Source organism: Nipponia nippon, unplaced genomic scaffold (assembly GCF_047370975.1).
Source record: "Nipponia nippon isolate SJK-2023a ecotype South Korea unplaced genomic scaffold, ASM4737097v1 scaffold_15, whole genome shotgun sequence".
NCBI classification, from domain to species: domain Eukaryota; kingdom Metazoa; phylum Chordata; class Aves; order Pelecaniformes; family Threskiornithidae; genus Nipponia; species Nipponia nippon.
In genome coordinates this window covers 368,523-380,198 of record NW_028262331.1, presented here as the reverse complement: position 1 = coordinate 380,198, position 11,676 = coordinate 368,523, and the positions used below count along the sequence as shown (strand labels likewise).

Below are 11,676 nucleotides of genomic sequence, written 5' to 3'. Positions count from 1 at the left end.
CACCTGGAGGTGGCCTTAGCACCTGACCACAGCACCTTTCCTTTGGCACCCACGAGTCTCTTTGAGCAAGGGTCTTCTCCCCTCTCCCCACTTGCTGTGGCCTAAAAGAAGGACTTTTTATAGGCTGGGAAGTGGGCAGGGAAGCTCCTCCAAATGTGTTGTGTTTCCATGACCGAGGAATTGAGAGGGGCAAGGGGACGCCCATCCCAGGGCCAAGTCACACAGCTCTCGCTGTAGCACAGCTCTCCCTGTAGCGCTCAGTGTTGGCCAAGAGGAGATGATGTCAAGCTGTTGTTTAACCAGTTTTGTCTTTTTGGGGAAGCTTGGTGACCCCAGCTAATGAACACAGTGCCTCCTCCTGGCACGGTGTCCGTGCCCTTGCTGAGGCTTTGCTTCCCCCGGGAACCAGAGTCTCTCCCAGGCCCCCCCACCTCTCACCACTGCAGGACCATGTGGCTGGACCTGCAGTCAGGTCCAGTTCAGCATCAGTTCGCTGCTGAAACCATCCTGAGGCAAGGGCCAGCCTGGAGGGGACTTGTGGGCTCCCGAGGTGCAGGAACCAGGACAGGGCAGTAATTGCTGCAGTCGGGGCTCGGCTGAGCCCTGCCAAGCCTGTAGCCACAGCCAAATTGTTAGGACGGGGTAGAAAGAAAAGTCATTTTGCTGCCTAACACCTGGAAAGGTATTTCATGAGACAAGTAGCCTTGACCTCAAAATATTTCCTACCTGTGGGCAGAGGGGAGAGGATGCTGTAAGCGAGTGTTGTAGCACGGTAAAGCAAATGATGTTCTGTTGAACTGATAAAACCTGGCATCCACGTCGCTGTGGGGCTGCACATGCTGTGAGCGCATATGAAAATTCACTGGCTCGAAAGTAAAAGGGTGTTAGAAGTGCCTCTTTGGCGGATGGCCCCGGGATGACATGAAGACATCTGTGTCATCTTATTTCTTCCATCCCTGGGTTGGAATATGTAGGATTTGTCCGGAGAGCTGGATTTTTCCAATAATGCTGGCAAACTCACACGTCCTTGTGTTTCATCCCTGTGCACCCAGCTCCCTGCAGCGACCTCGTGCGCGCTGTGCCGAGGGGCGACGCTCGCGAGCCTGGCCAAGGGGACAGCTCGGCCCCCGTGTGGGGAGAGCGCGGCTGGTGTGCAGGTATTGAGGACACCGGGAGGTACCGAAGCTCATCACGACTGCTGTATATGGATATGAATAAGGGAGAAAAAGGGATATAATTAGAGAATTTGGCTAACATCTTTGATTTTAACTCCAATAAAATTCCCCCTGAACAGCTCTTGTCACACTCAGTCCAGTGCCAACGCCAGCTTTCAAAAGCCATGTTCAAACCTGTCCCTCGGCTAAAGACTGTCCTTGATGTCTCTATCTACACACCGTGAACTCCTCGAGCCCATTTTCTCTGAGGACTTGCAGTACTTGCAGTGCACAAAGTGGTGAGGAGATCAGCAATGACCTGCCCTACCCGCAAGGTGGCTGGTAACAATCCCAGCCCTTCCCCAGGCTGAAATTTCGTTGATGCAGAGTCCACGTGGCAGGCCAGCGCCTCTCCTTCCCCATCAGGGAAGATCTACTGTTAAGTCATCGCAGTGGTTTAAACGAACATCGCAGAGGTACCACCGTCAAAGCACTTAATTTTGTTCTTGGCTTGCTAATCAGTTCATCCGTGGCAATAAAGTCCAGGGTTTGGAAGATGGAAAGTAAGGAGCAGCATGCCCCTCCATCCCTGAACCCGCTGCGCTGGTTGCGGAGCGGGCTCCCAGGTTTCAGCTCGCCGGCGGCTGGAGGCAGCAGATGGCATCGCTGCACAACGCGGCTGCTGCTCGCCAGCAGCCATGAAGCCATTCAGAGGATTCTATTTCTTGGTCCACATTTGCTAGCCATTAAATCCCTCCTTTTTAAGCAATTTCTTTCTCAATCACAAGTTCACACACTGGTCCAGTGCTTATGCAGATCTGTTTTCCTTGTCGCTCCTGTGCCGGTCAATGGTCACATTGTGTTCTGAGAGCATCGAGGAGGAAATCAGGACGTTGCAGGTAGGCGATGTGGTTATATCGTACCTGCTGTGCCTCCCGTTGTCCTTTGGGCTCATGGGGGAGCAGAAGACATGCTCTGAAGGGGAGAGAGGAGCTACCCAGACACGAGAAGGTGCCATGCTGGGTTCCCAGGGGAATGAGACGCCAGTCCTGCACGTCCTCTGGCCCCAAACAGCCGTGGGGAAGGGGCCCTGCCTGCTGACAACCGCGAGATGTTTCTGTCTCATAGTTCAGACCAGGAGCACCTCGCACAAGGCCCCTCCGGCCATTCCTGTCCCCAGCTGCCACTGGTTTTCTGCCAGGCGGGTGTCAGCATTGCTCCCCGTGGCATCCCCGATCACCGCCGGGTGAGCAGAGCACCACGGTCACAGCCAGGAGGGGTGGGATGTGCTGCAGGAGCCTTGTTCACATGCTGAGGCTTAACCTGTAACCACATGGGACAGTGCAGGGCTAGCGGTGTCCTCGGATTTTTTAGGAGGGGAAGAGGCCTGTTGCCTCCTGGTTTAATGGCCAGATGCAACTCTGGGATTTCTGCATGGAAGCAGAAAGTCCATGCAGGCTGGGAAAAGAAAGACTGGGAATGTCCCAGCCTCTGCTGACCATCTTTCTTTGCTTCATACATGGTGGATTTTAATTAAAAGCACATTTCAGAGCACCAGCTGTCACTGGCAGGGGTCAGGAAGATCCTTTTCACTTGCTCCATCCCTCTGCATGCAGATTTGGAGTCAGGAGGCAGTTTCTCAGCGCGGGTTGTTGTTACTGGCTTGCTCGGCTCGGCAGCAAATGTCACCCCAGGCCTTGGCTGTTGCTGGAGGGATGCAAGAGAGCAACAGTGTCCTCCTGCTCGCTCTGCCCCGCACCAGGGGTCCGTCACCTCGACGGTCTCGCTTACGCTGATGTGGGGATGGTCCCTGCTCGGGTGAACTCTTCGGGGTTAAGCAGTGCCTGCGTGGGTCCCAACGACAGGGTGGGAAGGGGGAGACAGTCAGCCGCTGGCTCGGTCTGACATGGGAAGGGGAAAGCAAAATCCTTATGACAGGCCTGGATGAAAGCAGATGGAAGCGGATCTTTCGCTGCTCAGAATCCTGGAAGAGCCTCAGCCCCCCGGCGATGTCAGAGGAAAGGAGGAGCGAGCTGGAGCTCCTGCGCGCGCACAGGCAGCAGGGCAGAGCAAAATGGCCAAGCAGCAGAAGGAAAGGATGGCGGTGGGAGGAAAGTTCACCAACACTCGTGCGAGATATTTAAAAGAAGGGCAGACGTGGTGCTCGAGGACATGGGTTAGTGGTGGACTTGGCAGTGATAGGTTAATGGTTGGACTCGATGATCTTAAGGGTCTTTTCCAACCTTAACGATTCTGTGATTCTGTGATTCTAAGAACAAAGGCGCAAATGCACCAGAAAGGCCCTGGCTTCTGAACCAGGGTTCAGCAAGCAGCAAAGCGTTCATAAATGGTGCTTTTTGGTATCTTCACTTGCAGGCACTGAAGCTATTGAAACCAAAGAGGAGGAGGAGGAAGTTCCTCCATCACCGAGAGGGGAACCCAATGCCCCTGTCTCCTGGTGGACGGGGAGATAGAGTTTATCAGCTATTACAAGAATTTCATTCTTGCCCGTACTCGGACAGTATTTGATATCTGAGTTCAATCTGCCCAACGCATTAATATTTGCTTTACACAAACTTAATCCTAGTTGATAATGCTGGAAATAGGCACCAAAAGTGACAGATCCATCGCAGTAAAATTTTATGTGTGTGTGCAGGTACATGATAGCATAGATACAGTGTTTTCTTTACTCGGGATGTGCTTTGAGATTTCTTCTGGGAAAAGGAAACACCGCTCACACCTCACAGCTGGCAGACAAACATTTCCCATCCTACAGATGCTCCAGGGGCCAATAAGGAAAAAGTCAAGGAGGGGGAGGTAGAAACATCTGCTTAGAAACAAATGTCCATAAAACCGGTGGAGAACAGCTTGCTAGTAGCGTGCGGCAGCTGTTCAACAAGCCCATGCCAACTCGAGGGCATCCCTGCGGTGGTGGGAGCTGCCTCTTGCCTGCTCGCTGCCCGGGGCTGCCCCCGCTCCAGGCCCGTGCCCCGGGGGGGCGGGGGGCCAGGGCTGCTGGGGGCTGCTTTTTATCAGCATTGGGGGGTCTCCGCACGGCCACGGAGCCGCTTCAGCCTCACCTGGGTGGGCTCCGCAGTCAGGAGGTGCGGGGGGAGGTCTGCGAGTGCGGGTCCGTTCCGGCAGTGATCAACGGTTGTGGGTCCATGGTGCCTGTTCAGAGCTCTGACAGAGCATCGTCTGCGTGGCGATACCCCACTTCACAGGCCGGACACCCTCGACTCTCAGACGGGACTCCTCTGAGCCTGGCACGGCTTCGTGGACACCGGGGGGGGGGGTGCGGTTCTGGCTGGCTTGTGGCATTTACACGTACCTGTCATGAAACAGAAATGCTGGGAATGGGATAACATCCCATCCTTCCTAGGGTAACGGTCCCAGCATCACATCTCTGCAGAAATGAGTTATGAGAGAAAATATTTTTGAAACATCGTGTAATGGGCAGAGTACGTGGGGAAAAAAACCTCCCACTTTCTTGGTGCACTTATTAACTTTTTTGGAAATCCTGTTTACCTCCCTGTTTGCTCTACTCCAACGGCTGAGCTGCAAGGTAGTGCCCAAGAGTAACGCCAGAAGTGTCTTGGGGTAACCTGGACTTCTCCGTGCAAGCAATGCGACTTGTGATTCACCTTCACGTTCATCTCAGCCTTGCTGGGGAAAGCCCCTTCTGTCCTGAAACTCCTGCTCTCTCAGCAGATGACGTTTTGCAGCTGCTGACATTATTCAGTCATTTTTCAAATGTGAGACTTCGGAAAATGTTTTTTTTCTCAGTATTTTTTTGCAACCACAGCTCAAAGCTCGCTTGGGCAAACAGTGTCATTTGTCATCGTAGGTTGTGTAGGTAGCAGGGGCCTTGCACGGCGATGGCTGGTGGCACGTGGCTGCTCCATGCAGAGGACATGCTGTGGGCCACACAATTTCTGCACTCTGAGCTGGAAGAGGCAGGAGATATTCCCAGCACGAGGTGCTCCCTGGAGTGATACCTGCTTTCATCTGAGACTCAGAAATACTCTCACGTTTCAACTGGCCCAGTCCTTTTAGCTCCGTTCCTGACATGAGCCCCAGAGGTGACAAGCTGGACGGTTGCCACCATTGCTTGGTTCTGCTTCGTGCCTATGACCGCTGTTGAGCCACGCTCAGTGTTTGCTCCAGAAGAAAGCAGGGACATCCCTGGGTTCTTCCACGGTGCCGGTTTGCTGCATCCAGCTCCTGTCCACCTCGGCACGGATCTGGCAGGAGGGACCGCGGACCCTGCTCAGCTGTGTGGTGAGCAGGGCTGGATCTCCAGGGTTGTCCCTGCAGAGGTGACAGGAGGGAGCTCAGCAAATGTCTCCAGACACCCATTGGTGGCATATCCAGCAAAAGTCCTGCTTGACACATGGGAAGTGCCAGGATGCCTTTGCCGCTCCTGGGCTGTATTTGCTCAGGTCCTGATAAGGGCTCTTATCAGAGCAGATGAACATCCCTGCCGCGGGGAAGCACCCCTTCAGGTTACAACCCTATTGCTGGAAGCTCATTAACACGCCCCAAAACGAGAACAGGACGGGCCCAGCGGCAGCAGTGTCAGCCGCACTCCTCCCCTGGTACAGCACGGCTATAAATCTTGTGACTCAAAGCGTATGTACAGTAACTTTCTGGGCTTCCAAGTGTCCCCGTGGAGTCGGCATGGGTGAGTGTGAGCATGGGAAGCAGGGCAGGGTGGGTTCCCTGGCCCGTGGCCCCCCAGAAGCAGTGCTGGCGGAGGGCGGGTGTTGAGAGCCTCCCCCCAGCGGAGCCGTCCCTTTGCTCCCAGGGATGGAGGACACGGCACAGGGCAGACTCAAGGTCCGTGCTGCTTCTCCCAGGGCAAGGGAGAGGGTTTGAGAGGGACGTGCAAGTCCCTGTCCCAGAGAGCAGGGAGCAGAGGAGGGTCAGAGCAGCACTGGGTCATACTCGAGGGGTGCAGAGCTGCTGGCCGTCCTGCAGACCCCGTCACCGGCCGGAGGGACAGGGGCTCTCTGCACCTCGCATCGCTGCGAGCGCATCGGGAGCAGCTTCGGCGAGGCTCAGGGTGCAGGCAAAGCGAGGGCAAACGGGGTCTCCCCAGGGCTGTGCTCAGGAGCAGGAGGGCAAAACTGAGGGAGGGAAGGTCAGAGTGGCCTTTCCCCATGCAAATGGGTCAGCGGGGGCAGAGGAGACGTTGAACAAAGAAAAACATCGCCGCCACTCATCTCCTAGGAGTACTGCTCCGTCCTGGCAGAGCAGGGACAGGGTCAGAGGAAGGGGTACGTTCACGTCCAGCAGATAGTCACTGTGCTTTCTTTCTAGCCCAGCAGAGTCATAAATCTAAGTGTAAATGTGTTAATAATGTAAGACTGAATTTACCGGTCTGTGAAAAGCGTAGATTTCCAATTGCTACCAAGGGCCCATCATTGTAGGGTGTCCAAAATAGAGGCAATGTTGGAAAAATTGTCCCTTTCCAGATGTTTCGCAATCCCACATTGCTGTAACCCCCAGAGGTGCAGCTGTGGTGCCATCTTTAAATGAAGGTTCAGATTTTAATCTTGGGATAACTATTATTATAATTAAGTTGAACATTATTACATTAATTTGATTGTAACTTATTTTTTTAATTTGGAGTGTCCAGAGTGTAGAAATACCATCTAGCTGTTTAGCGAGCTGGAGGGGCAGAAAATATTCCACAAGGTTTCCGTTAAAGTTTGTGCTTAAAGATAAACGCTTTGGTCAAGTTTCTTCGGATCTGCAAAGGAATCTCTTGTGATTGCTTGATTTTGCTCCCCAAATTTCCTGGTCACCTCGGGCTCTGCCAGGAAGCCTGGGCACAGCAAAGAGTCCAGCTACCAGATTTGTGTCTGAAAGGCAACCCCGTGCTGTCCCCGCAGGTTTGGGGTGACTTGCAGCTGTTTCACCTCGCTGCAGCTGGTTCCCCGCTGCATGTTTTACGCCAGCAGTGGGATGCTCTGTTCGACTCTCATCTTCTCCCTTCCTCCCCCAGCTGCCCAGTGCGCTCCCCTCCTGCTCCTTGCCTGTGTCTTGGCCCTGCCTGGTCCACAGCTCACTGGGAGCATCCAAAGCCCGTCCCTCTTCAATCAGCCTGTCCAGAAAAACAGCGCATCTGCTATGGACACATTAGTGAACGGTAGGTACATGGAAGGTCTCCACTTCTGCCAGCAGGACATGGCTAGGAGCATGCCGGAGCGGGCTGTCAGGGAGGGCATCTTCCAACCCAGTGCTCCCCCCGAGCTGCCAGCAGAGCCCCAGCATCCCCTCAAGAGAGTTAAATGCCCCAGCATGAGTCACCTGCCCTTCCTCAAACATCTGGTGGGACCTTGCAGTCACAGACCTTTCTGCTCATGTGGAGGTGTGGAGGAGCCCAGAGGGTTTGCTCTGATCTCCTCCCGAAGCCAAGGCTGTCCCTCCCCACACACCCCCTGCCCCGCGGGAGGACGGTAGGGACAGTCACTGGGAAAGATGCGGAAGAAAGGAAGGGTTCTCCTGCCACCAGCATCCCTAGATATTTCGCTTCTCCCATGGCTAAGAACTAGAAAAGTGGTCTTCTCCTGTGAAACACTCTTGTCTGAGGGTACTTCACCAGACTGCACCATCCCCTGTCTCACCCTCAGCCTTGCTCCCGGGGTACTCACAGTCCCAAGAGGATGAAACACAGTTCCTGCAGTGGTGGGAGAGGATGGCTGATGACCACTTGGCTGAGGGAACACATGGCAAACCTGTGCCCAGTCTCCGGGGCCACAACACACCAAAAATAGTTGGAAAGGGAGAATTCAGAAGACAAAGGCTCCTAGGCACCTTCCCCAGCCGGGAGCAAGATCAGAGGTGTAAAGACCCTGCATCTTACTGCCTGGACTCCACTTCTTGTGCCAGAAAGTACCTCCTGATCTGGGTTCCATCTTTCTTTGGCAACGTCCCTGCTCCCATTTCCAAATCTCCCTACTGTTGTTTTCCATGTTCCAGGTCAGCTCCGGCTGGTGAACGGCTCCAACCTGTGCTCCGGACGGGTGGAGGTTTGGTACCGCAATGAGTGGGGAACGGTGTGTGATGATGGCTGGGACATGAGAGATGCCTCTGTGGTGTGTAGGCAGCTCGACTGCGGAGACGCAGTATCAGCCCCAAGTAACGCTTATTTCGGGAGTGGATCTGGGACTATCTGGCTGGACGACGTTAACTGCAATGGGGAGGAGCAGCGCCTCACTGAGTGCTCGCTGCGGCCTTGGGGAGACCAGAACTGCAAGCACAGCGAGGATGCAGGCGTTGTGTGCGCAGGTGAGGATGGCGTTCGCATGATCTGTGCTCCTCAGGCAATCCAGGTCTCATTAACGCCTTGGTCTTGCAGAACCAGGCACAGGAGGACTACGGAACGTGCCTCTGCCTTGTTGCACAGGGTCTTATTAAATCACCCTCTCTCCTGCCCCAGGTCTGCCCAAGGACTGCAGCGAGGTCCCCGCTGGCAGCCCCAGCGGCGTCTACGTCATCCAGCCCAAGGGACTGCACCCCATCGTGGTGTACTGTGAAATGAATGAGATGGACGGGGGCTGGACGGTCATCCAGAGGAACCGGCAGAGCACGGAGATCACCTGGGCCGAGTCCTGGAGCACCTACAAGTACGGCTTTGGGAATGTGCACACCGAGTACTGGCTGGGCACCGAGTACATCCATCAGATCTCCAAGCAGAAGGTCTACCAGGTCAGGTTTGTCATCTGGGATGCTGCAAACAATGCCACGTTTGCAGACTACAACCTCTTCATTGTGGAAGATGAGTCCCAGGGCTACCGGCTGAGGCTGGGCGCGTACTCGGGGTTGGCAGGGGATGCCATGGCCTCAAACAGTCCTTCCACCATGCACGACAACATGAAGTTCTCCTCCAAAGATCAGGATCAGGACACTTACAGCGGGAACTGTGCCTCCAGCTACGGGGGCGGGTGGTGGTACTCGGCCTGTTACTCTGTACGGCTGAACGTCAAGGGGGCCATAACGTGGGGCAGCCTGTGCAGCGGCAACTGCAAAGGCTCTGCCATCCTCATCAAACCCATTACCCACTGCTAGGGCTTCATCCCTGCCCGCCTGCACCGGGCACGTGGCCAGACCAGTGCCCTGCTGGGGGGAGCGGAGCGGCTGGCAGCGGGGCACACCCCGGCCTGCCAAGAGATTTTCCTTTCACCTCTTCTGCAGAGTTCCTCTGCTTCCCTTGCTGGGTTCTTCCCTTTTGAGCTGTTTTTATTTTAATTGCATTATAATCAGACTAACACATTGCAAACCCTATACTTCTGAAACATACCTGCTCTGGAGAATAAAATGTGCTTTAGAAACATAATGCCTGGATGAGCATCACAGGAAAACGTCTTTATGAGCTGTATAAATAATCAATCCCTTTCTCTTCAGGGTTTCTGTCACTCCCTCATTAGCTGGGGTGGGGGAAGGATAAAGATTCCTTTTTTCCTAGTACCTCGGAATTATCTCCACTGGCCGAAGATGTGGCCTTGACACCTACACATGGAGAGGTGTTTTCACCCCCACTGGCTCTCAGTTCGGTGGTTGTTAAAACCTTCAGTAAAATCCTGTATCTAAAACAACACCCACAACCTGCAAATACCTCCTCCATGCAGTTCCAGCGTGGACAGGCTGATACGGAGCGAGCAGCCGTGCTAGGGCAGTGCCAGGTTTCTTATGAAAAAAATCCATGGGATTGAAGGGAAAATACCAAATAGGGAATTAATTTTAATAAAACACAGATACATTTAAATAAAGAAATGGAAAGTTTGTGATGCTGGAGAAGCTTTGGGGAAGGACAGGTAGCTCCGGGTGCTTTGCATGGCACTGCCAGCCCCGAGGGGAGCAGGGCCGTTGGGTGCCTGCTGTGCACCGCTCCGGCCACCGGCTGGGCAGGCTGGGAGCCTGCACGGGGCATCGCCCGGCGCTCCCACTAGTGCCCAGTGGTCCCATGTGTCCCACCGCGTCACGCTTGCACCATCACCGCGAGGTGGGTTGTGCGAACATGGGTCCGGCTGACTGGGGAGGAGGTGCCGTCCCCGAGCCCCGTGTGCCCCTCGGCCTCCGGCCAAAATACAGGTGCGGGTCACAGAATCATAGAATCATTTAGGTTGGAAAAGACCTTTAAGATCATCAGCTCCAACCATTAACCTAACACTGCCAAGCCCACCACTAAACCATGTCCCTTAGCACCACATCTCCCCAGTTTTTAAACACCCCCAGGGGTGGGGACTCAGCCCCTGCCCTGGGCAGCCTGTGCCAGGGCCTGACAGCCCTTTCCATGAAGAAATTTTTCCTAATATCCGATTTAAACCTCCCCTGGCGCAGCTTGAGGCCGTTCCCTCTCGTCCCATCACTTGTTACTTGGGAGAAGAGACTGACCCCCCCCCGGCTCCAGCCTCCTTTCAGGCAGTTGCAGAGAGCGATGAGGGCTCCCCTCAGCCTCCTCTTCTCCAGGCTGAGCACCCCCAGCTCCCTCAGCTGCTCCTTGTATGACTTGTTCTCTAGACCCTTCACCAGCTTCATTGCCCTTCTCTGGCCACGCTCCATGCTCTGGCAGGTCCTGGCCACCCAACATCACCTGCTCCAGGGTGGGAAAGCACTGGCCATGATGCAATGCCCTGCCGCTCCCGGGAGCCCTGCAGCCCCTGCCCCCCTGCTGCAGGGAGCCCAGGCTGAGGGCTGTGGGGCTGCCCAAGACCCCTGCTCACCCTGGGGCTCCCCACCCTCCTGGGGCCTCGACGCATCACCCCCCAGCACCCAGCCCTGGGCTGCCGAAGGACCCCGGGGACTGCCCCAGGGATGGATCTCCCAGGGCATGAACCCCCCTCCTGGCGACTTGATGCCCCTCAGGGGCACCCTGACCCCCCCAGCCCTTGCTGGGGGACTCCAGCTTGCCCAGCCATTGCAGGGAGTGAAGAAAGGAGAGGGTGAGTCTCAGACAGGGGATGCAGCAAACGGGACCCCCACCCATGAACACGGTGCCCCCCAGCATCCCCCACCACCCCAGGACCTCAACTTCTCCTGTGTGTGTGCAGTGTCGCGGCGGCAGGTAGACACAAAGCAGCAAAGTTTGGCTCCAGGGTTTATTGCAGCTGATTTCTCCCACCGTGGGTAGCAGAGCTGTGGGGTGTATGGGGCCCGGGGAGGGAGCAGGGCCTGAGCAAAGCAGGGATGCACTGATTGCACAGGGAAGGGAACTTGCACTGTCTCCCCCTCCCCGGGACAGGAGTGAGCGCACCCACCCCAAACCAGTGCCTGCGTCCCAGTGCCAGCCAGCACCGTGGCACTGGGCAAAGCTGCCCGCGTGCCCGGGCTCCAGGCAATTGCTCCTGAGCCCCAGAGCCGCTGTGTTTCAGCTGGTGATGGTGCAGGAGATGCAGGCAGCGCAGGACATGCGCCGGGGCTGGCACGGGGCTGCCGGCAGGCACTGGAATGGGGCACTGAGCTGGGGACGGTGGCACTCCTGCTAACTCCTGGGAGGCTGGGCACTGCGGCACGG

General features: G+C 55.6%; 1 protein-coding gene across 1 annotated transcript; it reads left to right on the top strand.

Annotated features, from left to right (window-relative positions):
• Window positions 1-5,776: 5,776 nt before the first annotated feature.
• On the top strand, window positions 5,777-9,230 carry LOC104012475 (fibrinogen-like protein 1-like protein). Its single transcript, XM_009464850.2, has 4 exons — window positions 5,777-5,838; window positions 7,165-7,308; window positions 8,142-8,450; window positions 8,602-9,230. Exons 1-4 carry the CDS (start codon window positions 5,835-5,837, stop codon window positions 9,228-9,230), a joined length of 1,086 nt encoding a protein of 361 aa, XP_009463125.1. The 5' UTR covers window positions 5,777-5,834.
• The last annotated feature ends 2,446 nt before the right edge of the window (window positions 9,231-11,676 follow it).

Bases quoted from the DNA above. Each gene is read 5' to 3' on its own strand.
- LOC104012475 (XM_009464850.2), top strand. The intron at 7,309-8,141 runs GTAGGTACATGG...TCCATGTTCCAG, and splicing joins TATGGACACATTAGTGAACG to GTCAGCTCCGGCTGGTGAAC. The intron at 8,451-8,601 runs GTGAGGATGGCG...CTCCTGCCCCAG, and splicing joins TGCAGGCGTTGTGTGCGCAG to GTCTGCCCAAGGACTGCAGC.